The following is a 24399-nucleotide window of genomic DNA, read 5'->3' as shown; positions in this document are numbered from 1 at the left end:
GTAATGTTATCAGAGTTCATGACGAGTGTCCGTGTGTGCGTGTTGTGTGTGTGTGCGTGTTTGTTATGCCGGGGTCTGCGTACAGTACGCAGGAGCGATTACGCAAACCGCGCTTCCCCGAGGAGTGAGGTCGTTGGCAATGGACTCGGTTCAATGTCACCAAATATATCACCGAGTGATATAGCGCGCGCGGTGCGACTTGATACTTTACGCGTTTTAAATTGTTGAAATGATAAAATGTTTTTTTTTCGCTGTGCTTGGGAATAATTTTTTTTATAATTTCTTGTAAGAAATCAATTGTAATTATTTTTTAAAACAAAAAATAAATCCCTGAAAGATATTTTTTATGAGCCATAAATACGGTTACTAAAATAGTCCGTTTTTAAGCAAATTATTTTTTTATGATATTACTTTGTGATATCGATTTGCTAATATTGTAGATTTATACACATTGCTTGTATAAATAAAATGTACCTTTACTTTGACAATATTACTAAACTAAACAAAAACGTTTCTACTATCCAGTTTCCTGCTTCAACTGTGTTAGACAAAGTATCAAGAGCGGTCAGGCCTACTCTACGGCCGCGCTCCTGACCGGGTCGACGACCGCTGTTTTCGGCAGGCGCCCCAAGTTTCAGCTGTAACGCGATCCCGACGCACACACGCGCAACCCCAGCGTGCACACACGCGCACTGTGATACCACCACCGGAAAACCACTGTCGAAATGTCACCATTTTATGATATACGAAGTGTTTTAATCATTAGGACGATAGGAAATTTCATATTAATGAGAGAATCGCTGTAGATGATGTGATATTTCCTATAAAAAAAGCTGCATCTCATTTTTTTCTTTTATATCGAGATCTGGTAGTCTTTTGATGGCAATTTCCATCACTATTTCAAAATTCAAATATCTGTAAGTTTTAATTCCATTGCAACACATGACAATGGATTATGGGAAGTATTTGAAGGTAAAAAAGTTTTCCATTGAAAACGCGAACTTGTTTTGTTCAGTTAATTATTTAATGCTGTATAACGACTTATGTATAAATCTATTCATAATCCTTGATTTGATTAAACTAACCCTTCATTTAGGGATATTTTATTTAATGCACGATGAATGGCCACGGGTGATCAATGGATCTGTGCAATCTGAGCATGAGTAACCTTTATGAATGTTAGTGAAAAATTCAAGATTTCAAATCATTGCTGTGATAGAAACAATTAACAAAACAAGTTTTCAATTTAAACTTCCGTAAGAAAAAGTTTTAAGTAGTTTGGTATCATTAATAAATCGTCAGACAAAAGAAAGTTCGATACTCGAGCAGACTAGAATTTCTTCGTGAAGTTTGTATAGCGAATTCGGTTTAGCCCTGACCTCGGTGACCTTTGAACTTGGAGGAGTTAACGTACCCTTGACTCGAGCGGAGTATTCTCTATAATTAGACGTTGATAACGCCGATATTTTCGTTCATACGCTGTCAGCCGACGAACTGTATTCAACGTGTGTCACTCAGCGGCTAGCCGTGACGCATTTCTGAAAACAAAATATAATGTGGGCAGGTATACGTTATATAGGTAAACGCACTGGGAAATCTCAACGTGACTTTGAAAATTCGTCAGCGCAGCTCGCTCTATTAAAAACTTTTTTGTTGTTGTTTTTTTTTATAATTCCGATTGAGCAGTCCACGGTCGTAGATACGCGGTGTATGGTAAAAATAAAATGTCGCCTCAAAGCATTAAGAGGTTGTTCACCCAATATTTGGGCATCGCGCTGCTCCCTTCAGGGACTATTTGTCAAAGGATACAGTCTTGTCGTCGTGCTTTTACTTTCTTATTTTACGTGTTAGACTCTCGTAAGTTGGATTGAGAGATGCCACCTGTCCCGCCAAACGATTATTCAACTGTCTATATGACTATTACTGCTGACTTTTTCAGTGTCACTGTGTTCTAAAGTCTGTTTAGTTTTCTCGAGTGCTTTGAATGACAATGTAATCAAATGAAAATTGATTTTACATTTACTAGTTACGAGTTACTTTCGTGAGAATTTCATTACTCTTTGCCTTTGACACTCTATCCATTTTTCAGGACTAATCGCTAAGTTAAAGGCAACTCGTAGTGGTCGTAGGTCCCTATAAATATTGACAAGTGCATCTAATTTTTAAAAATCTATTTCACTAATACTAATATTCAAATCTTCTGCTGTAAATAATAAATACCAGCGACATATATTCACACAGGATTGCCAAAAAATCAGATAATAATAAACAATATTTTTGCTAAAAATAAACCTTGATGTATATTACGATAATACGACTTGACCGCTTCATAAGAGTTGCATAATAATGTGCAGCTTACAATACGATCACACTACACAGGCGCAGGCGCATGCGACGCACACATACACACAACACGTGGATGCACACATGCTTACAAGATAAGAGCTCGGTCATTGAACTTGCATGAGAAATAGCGCCTGAAATTAGTATAAATCTTACAAGATACAATCCTTAAGGCTATTAATAAATAATATGACTTTTCTGTACTTACTCCCGAAGCTTTAATGAAGGAGGCGACTAGCTTAATAGGAATGGAAATAAAGCAATCAAAGTCAGCTCAGCCAATAAGGAATCGGAATAAAATTGTAATATACGACGTAGACAATAGCTAGTTATTGTTCAGAACGGAGAGCAAAGCATTGCGAGGCGGAACGAGCGCCTGTGATCTTGAATGGAGTGAAAGTGGCTTCTAATACTTCCTGACACGTGGAAAGTGAACGCTCATGAACACCCAGACACGACATGCAGCCCTGCCTTGCTGTCTGCCAACGATAAACATCTCACGTGCTGGGAAAATGCATTCAGATTTTCGCACTAATTTATCAATTGCTCATTATTACAAGAAATATTTGTATTGTCAGTCAATTTCCACGTTGCTGTCAACATTAACTGAAATACAATTTTATTATTTATGGCCCGTATACTCATTTGTACAGCTTTGTACGGTGAAAGCGTTCAATGTCAGTGAGGCAAGGGAAAATCTGGGAAAACCTAAAAGCGATAACGATCACATTGCGAGTCATAGCAGGATCTTGTTGGCAGTATTATCTAAAAGTTTCACCTTGTTACGTAGTTTGCAGTTTGTGTAGGTGAGTGCACTTAGTTGTGGCTGGTCAAGGTTTTTTATTTTGTAACTTTAAGAAAGAAATTGTTAGAGATGGGATATTATATCTGAAGATGTTTTAATTAGAATGTAGTATTACGATTCAAGTGAAAAATTTCTGTTCATTATTTGGAAATCATGGATGGTGAAATTCTGGTAGCCCGAGGATGAGATGAGCAAACGACATAAAGATAGCAGGAATAGGGTGGATGCGGAGAGCAAGCGATGTAAACGTCCGGCATAAACAGGGGATGACTATGCCCAGATTTGGGATATTAAAGGTTGATGATGATGATAAAAATGGTGACTATGAATTTACATATAATAAAAATCTGTGACTGTCAGATATGTTATCGTCATGATACGTCGTAAGTAATCAATTTTCAAAATTACGTTTCTGTTAAAACTCAAGAGAGTTTCCCAAACAAAATATATTAAGCTTCACAATTTCCTCGGAACATCAAAGGTCGTTTGAAGTAAATAATCAAATGTTTGAACTAGTCCCGGGAGTCAACGAACACTGGCTATAATTTAATCACTGAATCACATTAAATTAAAGAATGTGAATTCTTTTGGTTGCTGTGTCATCGTCACTGGCGGCTCTATATGAATCATACGAGTCTCGTAGTGACTCTATGTATTACTGATTTAAAGTGATTGTGTAAAAATGCTTGTTTTTTGGTACTGTCTATTAATTGAGATTTTTTTTCTACTCTTAACCTCACCGTGATTTTAGCTCATGATTTAAGACTCCGAATGGCTTCGAAACTAGTCAGAAGATCCCGAAAATACGCGAGAGTGGACCGTTATCAAAAAATTAATTTGATTTTGCCTCACGAAAATGAACATAAATTCTAAATCTTCATTTATTTTTGTTATTTCTACTTATTCCAAATGTTCCTTGGTTAAGGGAATGTATACAACAATCGTATCCCACAGTGATTGTAAACAAGTCGAATAACAAATACTTTTGTGCGTAATCGATCCCATAGTTACATACAATGCAGTGACGTTAACCACAAATGGAACTTCATTGACTACCGGTGTTTACGCCACTGTCTCGGGCGGCCAATCGATTTTACATGTTGAGGCGACCGCGGTAAAGTCTCGCTTGATTGATGGTTTCCGGAACAATGCATGAAGCTTAAATATTGAGATAGATTCGTCAGTGCGTATGAATGAGGTGAGGAATTATTCAGGTGATGGATGAGCGAAGGGCGTTCACCCCAAGGTGCGGGTCTTCGACCGGCCGAGTTTCACACAGCTGATCGGGCCATGCCCGACCGACGCGCCACGTGCGTCACTCGCCCCCGACGAACTTACGCGTATATTTAAATATTTTACGTCGTTGTTACTTAGGAAACAGTTATCTGATATTGGATAAAACATCAAAATTACATATAATTTGTATTTTTAGGTAATAGAGTTCTTTTTTACTGTATAAGCCTGCGCGTCATTTTCAATAAGTCAACTATTCGACGATAGATGGCGGTGTAGTATGGCAAGTATTGAGACTTGTACAACATTTTTATCTCAATCAATTTATGTACTATAAATGTTTTCGAAAACAAATATAATTCATAATGTATAATTTGTATTAATTTTAACTATATACTATTTGATATGATTTATTATGTAGCATTGGCAGGTTACTGGTTAGTTATCAGGAACATAAGAATTAAAGAAAAATGTTGACGTTTTATTAATTGTCAAACAGATTATCAAGAGATCAATCGTATTTTTTTTTCCAAATTGCAGTTACACAAAATATACGTGTATAATATAAATGTCATTCATTATATTAAGACTAAATATTCTTTAATTGTGTTAAAATAAACATGGGAGGTTTAAAAAATGGCCACGAGACAGGTCACAGAGAACGTATCACGCGGCACCTACAGGTGGTGTACGCGCGAAAAACACGAGAAAAGCAAATATTTATGGAAGAACTTAAAGAATATCGCAAGCGCAGAGATATACAAATACTGAAAAATATGGTTGATGAAGTGGGACCCCGGTGGTACCAAGCGCTGAGTGAGCCACAAAGGTCTGCCTTGGATACTTTAGAATTTGCAATATATCAAGATATATTGGAAGGGCGCCCCCATAGGACGGCCGCGATCATGAAAATTCTTGGTTTGTGGCCCCGTCCAAGTCATCCTGTACTTTTAAATTGCATTTTCGCAGGTCGCGATGACCCTAAAGAAATGATTGCTCAACTATACCTATCTACTTATGGATACCCTATTGAGGGAAAACGAGCATCATATTGTCTAAATGCTAGACTCATGTTATCAGCGATTTTTTATTTAGGGCTCGAGAACTTGATAAGTTTACTTCAGAAGAGGTTTACTCCCGATGCCCCTCCGCCAGAGCCGGAACCCAAACCGAAACCAAAGCCTGAGCCACCTCTAGCTTCGCCGTATCTCCAGAAGCTGGTCGCGGCTTTGTATGAACCACATACATACCGGCGACCTCCACCGCCGCCTTTACCAAACTTAGACGACTTGAACGAACCCTACGAAGAGGAACCACTTATACAGGAGCCACCACCGCCGCCTCCCCCACCACCCCCTCCGAAAAAGAAATTATCACAATCATATTGCGACCAAGTAGCTGGAGTTATGGAAATTGTAGCCCATTCATCAGCCACTAATCTTTCGAGAAAGAATATGAAGCCAAATGCACGGAAACCAAGAGGTTCAAAGGCGGATGAGATGGAACGTCCACCAAAAAAAGAATATGGCTTACATTTAGCAAGACGCAAGAAAGTCGTACGACGAAAAAAACCAGTGGCGCCACGAACTGGTCTCTGGAACGCTCAGTATACAATAAATGGAGTTTATACAGTCCATGGAAAAACGCTTTATGTTATAGGCAGCATCAGTATACTACCTGCGCGGGGAGAACTTATACACGGTGGACATAAATGCATTGAAGGAGAATGTATCACAATAAATTGTGGGTTTCGTGGATGGCCGCCGGAAGAAAAACCTGCTCCTTGTGATTGTGATAAGAAATGGCACGACACTGTCTTCCAGTATGTTAAAGACCACAAATGTTATTGTGGACATTTTTATGATTATGGAAATGAGGGAACTTTTCCGCCTGATGAACTTCCGTATTTTGTGAAGCCTACACGCTACTCACCTATAGGTTTTAATTACGAAACAATATATGACACTGACAACAAGCGACTACATGTAGAAAAAGAATTCAAAAAGCTATGGGACACGGACAGCGTGTTACACGTCGAGGACGGCGTAAACAAAGTCAAACAAGAGAAAAAGAAAAAAAAGAAGAAGGCTTCCAAGACCTGCTTAGGACAAAATCCTAAGCCCGAGGATTACTTAAAATGTGCAATACGTTTAATGCGACGTGTAAATATAGCTGCGCGTTTGCCTGACCTGCACTTAGTTCCAGAACTCAAAGAATGGATGAGGAAAAGGCTTTATGGCTCGCTTACCAAGGTAGATAAACAAGAATTCTTACGAAAGAGTACCGTATATTGGACTATGTTCACTTCGCTTGCTGCCAAAGATTTCGGTCACGTGCAACCACCTAAGGAACCCATGTACCATGGTCTCAAAGATTGGGCACAAAAACAATATTTAAATGATCAATTCAGACATTACACTCATAGGTACAGACTGATGATGTACCGATCACACGCCTACGTCACCAACTTGTTTTGGCGATCCATGTACCAGGCAGAGTTGCCTGATAAGAAGTTCCGCGAGATATATTTTTCATATTTGTTTGGTCGCGTTGAAGACGTACAATTAATACATCCATACAATTCACGAGAATCAGAAGAAAGAAAATTAATTTTAGCAAAAAAACGTTATATATGTCTCCCAGATGGTATAGAGTCGGAACAATAACTTTTGTCCTTTGTTTTTGTTTGTTTTGTTGTTTGTGAAGTATTGTGAACTATACATAAACTCATATATACATTTAACCTTCGTATTCATTTCTACTCTGTCCGCTTTAGATTGACCGTTAACAGGTTTTCAATTTTCAAATTGACCACAAAGTGAAGTACAAAGCAGTAATAATCTCATTTTTAATACTCGTAAAATACCTACAGTTCGTTTTTATTATTTACAATCTTAGTGATGCTCGAGTATTCATCAGGTATTTTTGATATTTAACTGAGTTACAACGCAAATTTTAATATTTTGATTCAATGTAGAAATTTTAAAATTAAGACTATTACTTCTTACTTTCCGTGCAGTTGAACTTTTTGGCAGATGTCGGTACTACGCAACAAATAGAACGTAAAATGCGATTATCGTAAATTGTTTTTTTCAAATGTGAAAATAGTATTTAAATTTCATTCTAATAAAACATATCTACTTTAAATCATAATAATATCGTTTAAAAAAATATTTTGTTTGTCAAAATAAATAAGTAGGCAGAGTATAAAGTCGCAAAGTCGAGGAATATGCAGGTATTATGAAATAAAAGTGTTGAGTACGTAATTCATAATTTAATGTGATAATTTATATACCTACACTTGTAGGTATACGAGCTTGACGCTATGGCTTATATTACATTTCGCTGTTACTATGTTGCACAGTGGTATAAGTAAGTTGTGGTCTACAATTTAATTTTTATATCAGATACAATTTGAAGTGTTAGGGCGTTTACATCTAATATATCCCACAGTATAATACTCCAAAGGTATTAAAAATAAATTTTGATTTAATACCACATTTCACTTATCGCATATCTTAAGAATATTATGATACAAGTCTTATATTATTATTATAAAATCTATTAATTTTAATTTTAAAATACAACACTAAGACCTACGTCGCAGCGGGTTCGATGAGACCACTGCAGCTAAGTCTAAGGGATATTCAATCTTCTTTGGTATCATTGTTACAGAAAAAACATGTCTACACGTGGAGCGAACGTACAATCGAATTCATGAAAATACTGATATTAAAAGAGAATTATTAATGTCATTTAAAGCATATTTCAATAAAACTAACGAAACAATGTAACAAAAATGATAAATGGCAAAACAATTATTGCGATACACTAAGTTCTCAAACAATATTAATAATACGTAAATAACAAATATTTATCTTAGTAATGAGTCCGATATATTGTAAGTAATGAAGACATACATCATTGAAGAGTTAAATTAAATCAATTGTATAAATAGAGTGCGTGCGAAATTTGTTATTTGTGCATGAAACTTTATAAAATTCAAAATAGCAAAAGTATCGAAATAACTTGAAACACGCAAATAACAGTTGTACGACTTGTGCGTTGTATAATATAATAGCAATGTATTAAAGATAGTTAGATCCACAATTATACAATTAAACTGAACGAAACAATCGGTGAACATTGAACCATACGAACACTATCAAAAGTATATCTTCATACGTAAATTCAAATGCTTATTATATGCCATTAGTCATCCAATGAAAAATAGAGATCCGAGGTCATATAGCAGAGTAATATGAAGAAATTACAGAATTTCTATTGAGACTGGTACCTAGAAATGTTAGAATATCGAAGGTTTATATCTGGAGTTCTTGGTGTGAGTGCGTGGCTCGTTGTTGGAGGTTGACGAGGGCGGATAGCAGTCGTGTGTTGGCTTCGTCGAGAGCCGCGATGCGGTGTTCCTGAGCCTCAATGACACGCTGCTTGTGGGATAAAGCCGCGGCCATCTTGCGTTGTTCACGTCTCAGTTCTTCTTCCACGCAAATCAACCTGAAGGCAAAAAACTAGTTTTAACACAAACACATAAAAATGACTAAAAGAAAGACGGAAAATTATGTGGTATTCTATATGATAGATATATGGGAATAACGCTTACCTGGAAATAATGGCCTTCATTTTAGCGTCAGTGTGGTCTTGACCTGGTTCGGCTGGACCCAACCTCCCTCGTAAGAGTTCCACGGAACATTTTAACCTTTCGATTTCTCGTTCGTACTGTAACCGAAAAGAAACATGTTATAGTTTTAACACAGAATATGAAATAATGCAGCAGAGCAATAAGACTTAAATTAAATTGGAGGTGTTGTCGTGTATATCTTACCTGTTCAATGATTCTCTGATGTTTGGACACTCGCTTGCGGCCTGTTGTACTGTAGACGGTGTCCTCCCTCTCGTCCGAGCTGTCAGTGAGTTCCCTGGCGGACTCCAGACTCAGCCTCCGCGGCAGCTTGTCCCGAGTCGCGCCATCTCGCTCCCGCACTGTGACCCTCTCACTCGCCTCACTCGACTGCGACTCCCGGTTAAACATATTCCGCGAAGGCGATTCTCTCCTCTCCCGAACTCCATAATATTGCTGATGCCTCTCCAAATCTTCGTTCAGTCTGCTACTTGACATCTTCGCACCAGAGTACGTCCTATCCAACGGATAATTTGTCTCCGGAATCGCACTTTCAGTCATAGAGTACTTCTCGGGAGAGTTCTTGGAGTTCTCCATGTTGTAGAGCGCTTTCTGGCTACGGGAAATCTGTAGCCTGTACATTTCTTTGTTGACTTCCTCTACGTTTGAGTCAGACCTGCTCATGGGGTAGCCAGAATCAGTTGAAATGTGATGAGGTTTACTTTCATAAAGTGTTTCTCCTCTTTGTCCGAAGTGTTTGAAGTTGATTTGGTTTTGGTTGGTGGAGTAAGAGAGCATGGGGTTTGTTCTGGGCATTCGCGTTTTGCTACTCTTGCGTAGACTCGGCGAATTGCTGGACGATTCGTCGTCCCGTATCCTTGGGGAGTGACTGTGGTTGCTCCTCTGATACATATCATCATAATTACAGTTATCTCTGGTGAGGTTTCGGTGGGTATTGTTGCGGTTCTGTTGGTCATAGTTTCTACTATCGTCGTTGAAGTTAGTAGAACCTTCTTCAGAGTTGGTCTCTACGTTGTCTGTGCTCAAACCCTCCTCATCTATCGATGAACTGGATGAGCCACAAGGACAACGCTTTGAATTTCTGTTTTCATTATTTTTCTTTTCCTGCGACTGACGGTTATCGTCCATGTTGTAAACTGGATTTGTGAACACTAGCGGGGCTACCTTTGGATTTGCATTCGCGTTAGACGGAGTATTATCCGCAGTTGTGAAGTTTTGAATTCCGTACTTTTGAATGTCATACTCTATTTTCTGTTGCACTGGGCTCTTTGGATAAAACTTTTCATTCTTGCTGTCGTAATACTGCTTGTCTCTCTGCTTCTGATAATTTATCTGCGAGTATCGGCTCATGGGCTGGCCTCCGTTCTCGTATGCTTGATGATGGTGCGTTGAGTTTTCGATGGGGCTGGAACTTTGGCTGTGCGTAGCAATGCTTTGGTATCCTGAACTTGCGACATTCGATAATCCACTGATGGAAACATTTGAGCCGTTGTTGATGTAATTAGTTTTATTTCCATTTACAATATTGTTGTTGTTGGAAATAGATTGTGACAAGCTCTTTTTGTTCATGATAAGTTTGTCCTCTACTATTTCGGAGTCATCAGCATATTTCAATAAATCCGAGAGTTCCTCCAGTGTGGCGGTCTCCTTCATTATGTTTTGCATGTCAGTAGAGCAGTAATTGTGGTTAATGCTGTCGTTGCTCGGCGATCTCTCTGTACTGTTATAGTTGGAGTTGTGGAAGTGAGTTTGTTGAGCATTATAGTTATTAGGCTTGTACCTTTCCTGAAACCTGCGTTCTAAACTTTCACTGATGCCATTGCTAATGCCTTTGGGGTACTGGTCAGAGCCGAATCCAATCTGTACGACTTTGAGATTCACACAATGTTCTTGGTTGTTGTACTGCGAGCTGTACCTGTCTGGGTTGACAGCTTGGCTGACGGGGCTCGACCCGTAACCATTTCTCGGTAGGGTAGCGGACCGGAGGTTGCAACTGGGGGACTTTGTGACGGCTGCATACCCCGGCTTGTACTTAGACTCAGCGGCGTTTGATTTTGATGGGCTGATGTTGAATTGGACGCCGTTTTTGTTCATGATAGGTGAACTGTGGGCAAAGTTGTTGTTCATCTGACCGTTGGTAGCGGGCTCAGCTGGTTGCTTCGTTGGGGTATTGCACGTGGGGTCATTGAACCTGAAGATGTTTTCAGAGGAAGGCGGTACTGGCGAACTGTTGTCGTTGCTGACAAGCCTCTTGCTCAGTTCATCCAGTATATCAGATAACGGATCTAACTCCTGAAAGTAATAAAAAGAAACAAGTTAGTAAATTAATGTACGAATGTAGTCAAAACTTTTCAGAAGACGGTAGGCCAAATAATTTTCACGGATATCAGTAACAGATTATACCTGTATCTTATTATCGGGCAGCTTGGGCAGGCTGTCCACCAGCAAGGCATGTAGCGTCGCGAGTTGTTTCCCGAGGTCCACGTGTGGGGCCCACTCGGGGTCGGGGTCCACTCCCTCCCGCATGCGCTCGGAGTTGTTGGACCCTTGTGAAGAGGCCGAGTTCCTCTTGCTGCCGTCCTGCTGATGTTGGGCTTGTGCTTGCTGTTGTGCCTGCTGTTGTTGTTCTACCGGGCGCGTCTGATGGAATGATAGAAGTATGTCAGTAAGGAAATGATGAAGGTTTGTGAAATTGCCACAGTTACACGTTAAAATGAGACACGATTTCTTTTTAAAATTCCTCTTCATTCTTAAGACCTCAAAAACTTTTTAAACATTAAGTTAATCATTTATTTGTGTTAAACGAGCGAATTGACATTTACACTTAATCAGGCCTTATAGCGACTTGTCTCAAATCACTTATTTTATATACATACGAAGATCACACAAAAATGGACTTTGAATCATATAACACTAAGGCATAATTCCCCTTACCGAAATATCTCTGAGGAACTTCTTCATGTTTGGTGCTTCTTTCTCTAGGAAGTCGTTAAGGAACTCCATAAAAGCCTCCTTGCCCTGGAAGCGCGTGAAGTTAGCCAGGGTCTGCAGAGTCTTGGCTACCAGCGTCAGGTTACGAGCTGCTCGCTCGTTCGGGTATTCTGAAATAGACAAAATACAGTATTAATAGAGCTCTGCTTTGCGTTGTATCATGTATACTAATATATAAAGCTGAAGAGTTTGTTTGTTTGAAAGCGGAACTCAGGAACTACTGGTCTAAATTGAAAAATTATTTTTGTGCTGAATAGACCATTCACCGAGGAAGGCTTTTGGCTATAAACCATCACGCTGCGACTAATAGGAGCGAAGATACAATGAAAAATGTGAAAAAAAAAACAGGGCAGGTATAAATAATAACATATCTTCTACCAGCTAGTTTGAGATAAAATTATGCAAGTTTTTTCAATAATAGTTGAAAAAAAATATAATATATGATGCATACCATGAGTAATTCCAAAGAGACTGGGTGACAGGATAGCTGGACAGAGGAAGCGAAGGAAGATGGAGGCGCTGATCAAGTTGTCCGATATGTCTTCCCGACCCATAGCCGTCAGTCTGAAAATAATCAAATTATAAAACATTACTTATGAGATACCAATTTGATATTGATATAGGTCTCCAGATCTCCGTTCAGGTTCGTATTTGATCAATAATTTTATAAGAGAGTTTTTCATGCAATACGGCTTCACTTTATTGTGGTCTAGTGTAGACACTTGTTACAGAGCTGGTTTTATTTGACCTCCGCGGCCGGCGCTGTGTAGTAATGCAAAGCAACTCCACGTCCCGGTATCAAAAGCGGTTGACGTTACCCGGCGGTTAGGTTTAGTCAGTAAGAGTCTGACACTATCCGTCCTCTCCCACGGTAGCCATTTTTTCAACAAAAAATATTTATTTGACCTGTTTTGAAAGAGTCAGTAGTACGTACCTCTCTCGGAAGGTGGCGAAGCAGTCCCTGAGCGGTGGCGGGAAGCGCGGCGCGGAGGCGGCGATGGAGGTCCAGGCGAGCGTGACGGCGTCGCGCAGCGCGGCCTGCTGGCGCCGCAGCGCCGCCGCGCCGCCCGCGCGCAGCGGGTCCACCTCGCACTCCGCCGCGCCCGCGCCCGCCGCCGCCAGCACCGCCTCGCACAGCGTGTCCTGCGCCCAGGGGACGTGTTACTGATTGTACCGAATGAGTGCGCATAGCAGCATGCGGATAGTTTATGGTTTGGTATTGCCATTGCCAGAATTGTTTATAGATATAGATTTAATTAGAATTACAAGTTTCGCTGCCAGAAGAAGTTGAGGCTACTCAATGTTAGAAAAAATAATTTATACTAAGTATCTAAACTAAGGAATTTCAAGGCATTTAATTAATAGCTATTTAAATCATAAACAATTTAGACTACCTCATAAGCACTATACTATAGTCACATACCTACCACAAAACGACAATACATTTTTCGACATTACATAGCACTCACTATTATGGAAAACATCATTCCTTAACTTTCACAAATCCAGACTTAAACCTTCATAAAATGACAGTCGAGTCATACCTGCAGGTACTGATCGCCGACCAGCTTGAGGTAGGCCTCCATGCTCTTGGTGGCGAGCGAGTTCCCGCGGAAGGTGAGCGAGTGGTCGCCGGTGCGGCGCACGTCCAGCGCGACCACGTCGGCCAGGTAGCGCGGCGCCAGCCCCGCGCCCGCCATGCACAGGACCAGCGCGCAGCCTATGTCCTCCTTAGCCTTCACACCTGATATACGGAGGAAGGCGGTGTTTTAGGCGTTTTTGAGCGAGGCAGATAGAGATATTAGGGTAGTAAGATGTTGAACATCGACAGTCATATGACGTGTGTGTCAAGGTTTTTTTTTATTTTGACTTCCTTCCCAGACTGGTGAAGAAACGAAAATAAGGTTTCAAAGATGAAGATGAGATGAATAAAATGAAAAGGTCTTAGAAAGGGAAAAGGACTTAAAACAGTTACTTTTTCCGAATCTTAATATTATTCATTATTTTAAAACTAACAACACTGATAAACTAAACAAGATTTGACTCTACGTAAAAAGCAGGGTACTTAATATAAGTTTGACATCAATGTAAATCAATCTTAACTCTTCCACAGATAGACCAATTTCGGTAGCCAAGACTAATCATAATAACAATAGCATTTCAAAATAAGCGAATACTAATTTTAGTAATTTTATTAACTCACCAATAACAGGTTCAAGATATTCACAGAGCCTTCTATAATTCCTCTTCAGGTAATCCAGGAACCTAGCGTAGCAGTCTATGGGAAGTACATCGACGCTCTGGAAGCGGCACTTGATGCGCAGCGAGGGCGCGGGCGCGGCCGGGGACTGCGGCTTGTCTGTCTCGGTGAGGGGGTACCAGCGCTCGTTGAGGTACCGGGAGGATACGTCGTCCACCGGGATACGTACTGTACCTGGGGTAAAACGGGGATTTTAAATTAAATCGCTTAAAGAGGAGAATACAAGAATGAGGATCTTGATGCGAAGAATGAATTGAAGCACGAGAAGTATAATCCACAGATTGTTTACAGGTTTTTGTTTGTTTCGTCAGCTAAATGTTTAAAAATAATCAAAATTCGGCAAAATGTTGGGGGCATTAATTTTTTGCATGTAAACAATATATAAATAAATTTACACTGGAACAAATCACTAGAAAATATTAGCTTTTATTTTTCCTAATGAAGATGAAACGAAAATTCACAAAATTTAGTGAAGATATTACATACTGGATGATACTACAAAATGAGGACTAATTAGGTACTAACCAACAAGAGCATGTTTGTCTCTCTTCCGCGACCGCCTCTCTGGCTCCCGGTACACGTTCACATGGATGGCGCCGACAGCCGGCAAGTTGCCGAACTCGTACACCTCGCCCCAGAAGCATAACTCAGTTTTCAGCTTTGAGGATGATCTGAAACACGAAATAACAACGAAAACCTTAGTAAAATATCTCTACATTTTTAAACATAGGGAGACGGCTAATGGCTTTCCCAAAAATCTGAGGGCACGGCAGTGCCCCTGCCAAGTCTCGAGCAAAACGGGCACGGCCGTACCATCTTTTCTCGAAGCGATTCGCGGCTGCTTCGCCCCCCCTGTATCTTCGACGTGGACAAAGCTAGGAGTTTAGCTTTTCGGGGAATAATAGTAGGCATTAGAACAAGCTTAAGTTCGAAATTACATGCCAATTGAATTAATGGTTTAGGAGTTACGGTCGATCAAAGTTACACCATTTTGTCACTCACTGACTCACTGACTCACTGACTCACTGACAGATCATCAAAAATCTAAGGTACTTCTAGCAGACTTAGAAACTTCAAATTTTGCACCAAGATAGGTCCTTAGCCACATATAAAGGAAAAATTATAAAAACATTAAAAAATAATATGCCACAGAAAACAATTTTATATTTGCGGTTTGGCAAGAACATTATGTATGGATTTTGACTGCATTGTTAACTTTGTTCGTTGTTTAAGTACCTATTCAATTGGATGAATACATACATAGAATAGAAAAGAATAAATTAATGTAATACACAGACTATCATTAATACAAATTAATACATAAAATTCATAATTCATTAAATTAATAAAGCTAAAACTCCATTGTATTGCGATAAATATTGTATGCGCGCTCGATAGATGGCGTTGTACGTGTCTGAATCGCGCTATGGTTTCGTTACAAAGCGCAGTCTAAGTAGTACTTCAGAATAATTCGATAATTTTCATTTGATAGCGCCACCTGTCTATGAAAAACCATTTCGAAACTAAAAAATATTGTAGTGATAATTGATATTCGGAGAACTTTACGTGTTATTTAGTTTAGTTTAGCTATAGTTTGTAAGGTATTGTATCAATAGTTTTCTTTATATTATAATTATAGTGACTTGGCAATGAGCACAAATTAAAAGCTGCTTGATGCCTGGAATTATGTGCAAATGTTACTGACGAGACCAGTGATCAGATTATTTGTTATGTGTGAATCATGATGGTCACTACCGACTACATGCTCCAATACAATAATTAAGAATACCTTACGGGCCATCGCTTTATGAAAGTAAATGAATCGAGAGTACACTAAGACTGACTGCCGTTGCCGAAATTCGGTTGGGACGACACGGATAAACCAAAAGAAAATTAATTTTGTGATATTAATGTTTACGCATGCGGTGTGTGTAACTTTCAACTCCTACAAATATGCCGTTTTATTTGTTTCTTCTTGTGCTCATTGCCAAGTCACTATAATTATAATATAAAGAAAACTATTGATACAATTACTAAATGTTGATTTATAACTACAAAATATTTTGAATAGGACTTGGCTTCTATGAGATCTCAAAACTTTTTACGATGCGAGAGACTTGGCATTTTTTTAAATTTAATGTTTTTGGTGGGATTATATTTTCATGGTGAAAGTACATTTTTATACAACAGAATTTGTTTTTCAACCACTTTATATTTCTGAACACTATATATTCTGGCCACACAAAAACTAAAAACTGAAGAAAAATTAAAATGGTTGATGCCCGCTTAGAATATTTTAAAAACTGGCAGATATTTCGAAACTATTAGTTTATTCTAAGTTCAAAAGTCCATTCTACAAAAAAAAAATCATATTAACAGCTATTGTCATTTGTTTCACAATTTTGTGACGTCACCAGCCTGTATAAGCAGACACAATGCAAGAAAAGACAATTATTAGATGAGCGTCATTTGTTTTCATTTTGTCTCGTGCTATCAATACGGAATTGAATAGAGAAAGTTCAACACTTGACCTATCACGCAATATTATCAGTTTCTAGAATGTATAATAACCTCTAGATTGACATATGAACATGTTTAGAAATTATATATACAGTGCTGCTGATGTAACTCGCGCCTTGAAGAACTACAAAATATTGCCGTCTTTGTCTCACTCAAGATAGATGTATACTTCAATCGCGCTAGAAAAGATCTTTCTCATTTTTTGTTACCGCCAATTTACGTTGGTACTAAGTGTAACTTATGTAGTAATATATAGCCGATAAATTATAACCTTCCAGTTTTATGGAAAAGTTATAGATCGCTGAATTAATAATTACGGTTAGTGCGTGTGATTTGTGTAACTAATCGATTGTGAATAGTATTGTACACAAATGGAACCATATTAATCGATTATTTGCTATATTCTATATTCGTAATAAAACATAAAATATTTCTTTTAGAAAGGGCAAATTAGAAACTACATTAAACAAAGGACATTTTCATTTCGTCCATCATTTTGTAAGCTTGTACCCTACATGTTGCATATTGTTAAAAATGCATTTACTTATATTTTAATTTATATATTAATTATATTAGATATACCTGGCATATAGAGTATCGTCGAGTAATATCTCGCAGTAGTATCGTTTCTTGGGCGGTATCGCCTTGGCCTCCAACAGCCACAGCTTCACGGTCCGCTCGCACCGGCGCGTGCGCAACTCGTCCGGCCGCGCGGCTTGCCGCAAGCTAAAACAATAACAATAAAATGTTACACAAATAATTATATAAATATATAATAAATTTATTACTATTGAGACAAGTATTACGCTTTTAATAAACCGTTTGATGTAAGGTACTATAAAAGTTAGACCTTTGCTTTGCATTAGGTATTAGTCGTATTCAAATCAACGGCGAAAAAAAAACAAAATCTGCTTCATCAATAAGTTACAACGTATAACATGTACTCCACTTTCTAAATGTTAGCACTACTGATTTAAGTGCAGTTTACCTAAACGATTACATTAAACATTAATTTATGGGAAAACATACGGTTGAGTGCAGACAGTGGTCAAATACTTTAGTAAAAATAAAATCAGGGAAGTAAGGCATGTTTTACAAGGTGAAACAAATGCCGGCCGTGATAATAGCTAATTAGTTACAACCATGACCACCAGTTTATTGAAACTAAGGAGGTTGGAACACCCAAACACTTAGTTATTTATCCGTTTTTGTTGTTTTTACGATAACAATAAAAGCTTAAGATAATAGAGTATTATGTATTTTTAATTAGTAACATCGTATTATCTCTGTATCGCATTACAGACAAGAGTAATTATACCTATTACTTGTACATTTTAAAAGCATTCATTTGTTATGAAACCGTGTAATGTCTATCACATTATTTTCCTTTAGATATCATTTCCATTAATGGCGTCTGTTACCGATCATGAGATAGGCATAACATCAAAGTATTATCATATTTCTTGTTACAGATAGTTGTAGAATTTATAAAGAAATGGTATTATGAATGAAATAGTCATATTCTCGTTATATAAAACAATATCTTACAATATTATCGACATAAATCTGCTGAAATTGACGTTACTTCTCCTGACGCTGTTTATCAACTTAAACTGACTTTTGAAGCTTCAGTCCACTGACTCAATGCATAATATTTTTTTCTATTCGATTCTATTGCAACTTAAGTCGATTCTGTCTTCAACAAGCTTTGTTTTTTCGTATTGTACTCGATTTTAGTGGTATTATAAATATAACTGTATGTAGTTGACAAGTACCTGTAGATCCAACGGTCCCGCTCCTTCCGCGAGGCGCAAGCAAAGTAGCGGGGCGCGCGGTTCTCTGCGCTGAGGGCGAAGCAGTGCGGCCTGCACAGCACTGATGAATGCAGTGGCCGGATTTCAACCTGGAAATGTTCAAGCAATATGTTTATATAGAGGTTGGACTGACCGGATTTCCATGACAAACGTTCACTAAACACCCTAGACTACTACGAAGACTAATAGATACACGTTTTATAAATAAACCCATTGATCAAACAATTATACCAAATAATTGATACCATGTGCTAAAAAGGTTTAACTAAATTTATGTTCTATCTTTATATTGTAGTCTATTTTATTTTAATTAGAAAAGAGAAGATGAACATGGTTTGCTGTTTATTTCGTAAAAAATCTACCAGCAGAATGTTCTTGTGATATAATGACAAAATACTATAAAAATGTAGATTCAAATGAAAACCTATTCTTACTTAAGTAAATAACTGAGCATAAAAAGTTTCAATAGTTAAATCACAAAGTTTTCTGAAAGAGTTAAAACCTTGTACTCTAGGTTATCATAATAAGATGAAGAAATAAATACGTACTTGATTAGGTGGTCCCAAGTCCATTGTAGACACGGCGGGTGACTGCGCTGAGAGGAGGCTTTCGTGAGATCTGGAAACAAACAGATTTGATTAAGATTGGACTCCTCAGGAGACAGGGTTTACAGGCCTTTATTATAAACAATTGTAGTTGGTATTAAAATGGTGCCATTATAATGCCTACTACAAAATACATCGTGTTCGAATACAGCTTTCGTAAAGGTAAGCATTCGAGTTCTGTAAATTAAAAGAAAACTAGATTAAGATTATCTTTGTTGTTCTCAGGGCTAACCTTTTTCAGGTCTCTGTTAAAGGTTTGCTGGAAAATAACTCTTGAAGTCTTAAGCTTGCCTGTGTACATATTGTTGGAAAATAAATTACGTACTTTAGTGTGCAATAAAATGACATAATTTTTTTAATAACTAAACTGATTTTTTATATGCCTGATTATGTATGACGGTATGATTATGGATTCACTAATTACCTCTCCAGTTATAGCTATTTTAAACCTCTAAACAAAAGCCGATTAAGGAAGTATTTTAGGTTATTTTCGAGCCCTTGTTTACATTACACCTGTTACATCTGTTACAAATGTTTCAATAACAATTTTTGGCGTTAATTGGGAGGTGTTATTCCCCTGTTTAATTAGGTCTCGATGAAGTTGTCGTTCGGTGGGAAGTAATTAAGCACATTTAGTAAATAGCCGCAGACGGGGAGGGGCTAGTACGACACTCCTACATATAAAATTACGACACCATTCAACATGGGTAACGTTTTACAGTCACGACATATAGCTAAATTAAATACACTCCACACTCTATATTGCTGAGTCATTTGTGAAGGATTTGACAATCCCAGCTTTTAATTACGTCCGTTTATCATTATAATAAAGTTTGTTGGGTAATAAACGCAAACTTTCCTATTTCCTTAGTATTGATTATATAACGGGAAATATTGTGATTATTTCCTCGATTAGGTTTCAACATACTATACTTAGATAGTAGTATTAGATAAGATCTGCGTATCTAAGAAATAAGATAGATAAAATATTGTATTATTGCCAATAGACACACGTATCTACCTAGAATCATTATCATACTATTCATTCAATAATTTGATACTTTAAACTTTCTGCTTTCATTAAAATTATTTGCCTACGTATTACAATGTAAACTCAGCAAATTACTACCTATTACCTACATAATACCCACACGATGTATCTATCAGGTTCAATAAATTATGCAGCGAATGTTAAGTAATTGAATTGCGAGCAATTGATCAATTCTGACAAGAATTTCTACGTTGCTTCGTTTCACTAATAGATCCATTTGACATTTCATGAGTACGAACGATGTCTTTACCTTTAATGAAGTAATAGCTTTGTTATTAAGAGAGATACGAAATTTCGCTATTAGTATTCAGTGCAGCTTTTACGAGTATTCCCAAGTAAATACAAATACTTAAGGCACATAAACTGTAAGAGATGGGAAGAGGGATGTTTCGTATTTCTTAGTGTTACAAAACTATTTATGTTTGTCGTAAAAGTTAGTAATATCAGTACTATTTGGTTCTATAGCTATTTACAAATATGGTGTCGGATTGAACTATCATTGATTGCTGGACATGCTTTTGCAAATGAGTTAAAAGTACGAAAATAGAACTTTATTAGCGTTCTTTAATGACAAGTGTACAAGACCGGCGGCGACGTTGTTACTCTCTATGAAAGGTTTTTTTTTCATGATAAGGAAGCTTGAACATCAAAAGGCTCATTTGCTATCATAACAGACATTTAATACAGCCACGAGCATTATCGCTGAATAGAGAGCCTATCGCTAGCATTATTGCAGTTGCAGAAAAGAGACAGCGCTCTATAAGGCACATAAGGGCGTCTCTTTTACCAAGTGCGTCAAATACATTATTAAATTGTGCAACGGTTTACTGACGTGTATTTATTGGGATCGATCCCGACTAGTTTCGGACAAATCCGGAGTTCTTAATCATGAGCTGTCGCAGCGGAGGGATCGCAAGCAAGTACTAATCTAATACAACTTTAAAGTTGTAAGCATCGGAGGATAATTGTATAATACCATAATATTAAGTCAATTGTTCTCTGAACTAACCTTGATGTCCGTAATGCATGTGTAGGCGGGTGTGTGGCGACAGGCTGCGCGACTCTGTTCATCTCGAACTTGTTGACTGACTTGGTCCGTTTTAATCCGCTCCGGAACGACCGCTTGGAGAAGAACAGGGCGGCCAGCCGGGACGGACTGTGCTGCGCCTGCGCACCCGGGACCGGCGTGCTCGGCGCAGAACCGCGACGACATGCCTTCTCGTATGACGTGTCTGGAAACAAAAAAAAACAGTTAAAATGGAAAAGACTTGAGAAAAAGTTGAAGACACTACAAAAGTAAAATTTATTACCGATACATCCTAAACAATTATAAAGAAAATAATGCCTCATAACCGTTTGATCGAACACCACAATTGACACTGATTTAGCGTCAACCTTGCGAGAAAATTACGAGAATTGTGTTGCCAATACGCAATTAATGTATGCGAGGTTTTATATTACTGCGACATATTATAGAAAGATATGTAATATGATATCAACTATACAGCTACCATGTACGGCGTGGTTTCCGCCGGAAGTTGCGCGCACGCCGGCCGTGACCGCTGCGCATGCGTCGGCAAATATACGACAAAAGTTTTGAGCAACAATCACTATGGGTCTCGCGTCCCGAAAATGTATTTAGGCATCCTATATGCATTTTTCAACAGTTTTGTCACATTAAGTGCCGATGTGTTTACAAATTGACCCACGCTGGGTTATAACTATAAGACAAGTTCTAAGAAACATGAGGCGCTTAAAATATTAGATTCGGTCATAACAGCAATAAATGTTTACGATAAAACATGGCTACTAAAATGTTATGGGTAATCACGTATAAAGTTCCATGATTATTTGATCCGACGGAACTATTGTTCGTGTTTTGTTTTTATTTCGTAATAATAAATGTGGGAAGGGAGTTGGCAACACCCTGGTGTCAACGACACGACGGCGACGTGTGAAGCAACAGATGTTTCGAAGCCATTATCGATATTGCTTCGGTTTATGCGCTGTATACTTTGAGTTACGAGCGCTGTTTACTGACCGGTGGTACAACACAGGTGCTGAAGGTAGACAGTTACAGTCAGTAATACGTTGCAGGGTTTTCGGAGGAAACTGTCTTAGACAGAAAACAGCTAAAAAAGTAATTTTATAAAAGGCGTGGTGATCAATGCCCCTTCTTTTGTAATATATATGGGGAGACATCTTTGCCTAAAAACACAAAAATATTTGTGGTCACTGCAGAGAACTTGTCCTTATAATTAAGTTACAAGGAAAAAACAAACCAGATATTTTTATCGAATACAAATCGATGCTTAAATGGAGCACTTTTCGCATCACTTAAATTAACGAACTGTCGTTACCAGACTATTTACAGGCAATTATTTTAAAAGGGCCGAGTGTAAGACAGAGAGTGGGATATTCCGCAATCATTATGCGTAAAGCGATAAGCGACCACGAGGAAGTGCATGCGACAAATGCGATAGCGACGATACTTTAACGTTTTTTATTTACATTACGAAACAAATTATTTGCTTTTTTTAACAGCCAGAATTTCGTTCCTCTTTTAATACGTCCACAATTCATTGAATACCTCATGATGCCAGATTCTACAAGTCCCACTACTGGACGCAGGTCTCAAACCATGGACAGAAGCATTGACCATTGATCACCACCGTTAGCGATTCCAAATTTAAACAATTGAAATCCAGACTTCCTCCAGTGTTTTCCTTCACTTTGTCAGTAATACAAAAATAATTGCAACAATTAATGAGGTTTAAATATGAATTTAACCTTATTATAACAGGTAAGTCATCGTAAATATAGCGAATTCAATGTTATTAACAGCGCGTTGACTTAGGGGGAACGTACGCTGAAGTACCCTGGGATTCCGTGCGATGTTTTTACACCTAGCACAAGTGCCTACGAGGAATTAAGGAAAAAGCACAATATAGCGGTGATTTACGTGTTACTAAGCATTGTTTTGTTCTATCAACAGTCTTCGCCAATCTATTATAAGATGGATTCTCATGAGAACGGTAACTTTGATTAATATCAGTAAAGTTCTGCATTTATGGAAGGATATGATACAAATACTTGGTTTTCTACCTATATCTTTCGGAGCTTCTGACTACGTGTGCTACAAATTATTTAAACAAACCTTAATAGTAAATTGTATTCAAACCTAAAAAAATATTCCTTAGGAACAATAATAAACGTAAATCATATTTTGATCAACGTCTTACCGAGGGTACAACTTGAATAAACCATTGTTTATAACGACAGTCACTTAGTTATAATGGCTCGGAATAACAAGATGACTTCCACTTTTCGTAATGCCAACTTTAAGACATGATATATCGTTTACTAAAGGCCCTCGCTTAGATCCTTGCCATGTAATTTGCGGGTATTGTTTGACGTTACGTAACATAGAACTGATAAGCGGAGGGAAGTGTCATTAAACTGTCGTAGTACTGGAAGCAGTCGCCCAAACATGTATACTTTAAAATTTTCATCTCCCTTTGACGTCGTTGTCGAATTAGGTAAGCTATTAAGCAAAAATCTCTAGCTGTTTCGTATTGGCATACATAAGCGACTAGAGAAATAAAAACATATTATGTAATTAACTAAAAAGTTGAGGTATTAATATAATTCGGACATAAAAAAATATATGTTAAGGTTGATTTTCATTTCCAAGCAATGACACGCGCTCGTGGCTTGACACACGCTCTAGCTCAAGTACCGCTTCCTTTTATTTTCTATAATCTGTGTTATAGACTCGAGTATTCATCGTTCACGTAGAATAGTTTGAAAGTGTAAAGTCATCCATATTAGGTGCACGCTTAGTAAGGGCTCTCGATCGCTTTCTCCTCTCATGTCTCGTATTGTCTTGCTAAGTGCTTCAGAACGATGGGAGATAGTAAATTGGTAACCTACATTATTATTTTACGAAAAGTTTACAAGAGTTATGGACTCCATTCATGACGAATTTAAACAAAGTAGTATTTAAGTCAAAGTTCTAAAGTTAAATAAATACAAGACAATTCTTTATTTTGCTATATAGCATTCATCTAATGTTATGTAGAAGCAAACAATAACAAGCGTGAGTTATTTAGCACTG

The 24399-nt window shown here is 38.0% G+C and overlaps 2 protein-coding genes across 8 annotated transcripts in view; one reads left to right on the top strand and one right to left on the bottom strand.

Moving 5' to 3' along the window:
• The first annotated feature begins 4817 nt into the window (after positions 1-4817).
• On the top strand, positions 4818-7124 carry LOC113494475. Its single transcript, XM_026872839.1, has one exon. It carries the CDS (start codon positions 5002-5004, stop codon positions 7045-7047), a length of 2046 nt encoding a protein of 681 aa, XP_026728640.1. The 5' UTR covers positions 4818-5001; the 3' UTR covers positions 7048-7124.
• A 516-nt stretch (positions 7125-7640) lies between these two features.
• LOC113494474 (probable Ras GTPase-activating protein) overlaps positions 7641-24399 on the bottom strand; it is a 69084-nt gene continuing 52325 nt past the window's right edge. For 6 of the 7 annotated variants that reach the window (XM_026872837.1, XM_026872835.1, XM_026872836.1 and 3 more), the window contains 14 exons: positions 21292-21514; positions 19175-19244; positions 18588-18715; positions 17395-17538; positions 14818-14963; positions 14236-14466; positions 13577-13776; positions 12967-13175; positions 12484-12596; positions 11976-12142; positions 11445-11681; positions 9225-11333; positions 9003-9118; positions 7641-8896 (listed from right to left, as the gene is read on the bottom strand). In XM_026872837.1, coding sequence (XP_026728638.1) covers positions 8704-8896; positions 9003-9118; positions 9225-11333; positions 11445-11681; positions 11976-12142; positions 12484-12596; positions 12967-13175; positions 13577-13776; positions 14236-14466; positions 14818-14963; positions 17395-17538; positions 18588-18715; positions 19175-19244; positions 21292-21514 — 4286 coding nt within the window. In that variant the 3' untranslated portion in view covers positions 7641-8703. Of the gene's footprint in view, positions 8897-9002; positions 9119-9224; positions 11334-11444; positions 11682-11975; positions 12143-12483; positions 12597-12966; positions 13176-13576; positions 13777-14235; positions 14467-14817; positions 14964-17394; positions 17539-18587; positions 18716-19174; positions 19245-21291; positions 21515-21592; positions 21756-24399 lie in introns of those variants that run through there. The other variant, XM_026872838.1, reaches the window with a different exon arrangement.

The sequence above is a fragment of the Trichoplusia ni genome, chromosome 5, assembly GCF_003590095.1.
Source record: "Trichoplusia ni isolate ovarian cell line Hi5 chromosome 5, tn1, whole genome shotgun sequence".
In the NCBI taxonomy this organism is placed as follows: domain Eukaryota; kingdom Metazoa; phylum Arthropoda; class Insecta; order Lepidoptera; family Noctuidae; genus Trichoplusia; species Trichoplusia ni.
Note: the sequence above shows the minus strand (reverse complement) of the source record. Positions and strands in the feature narration are given on the sequence as shown.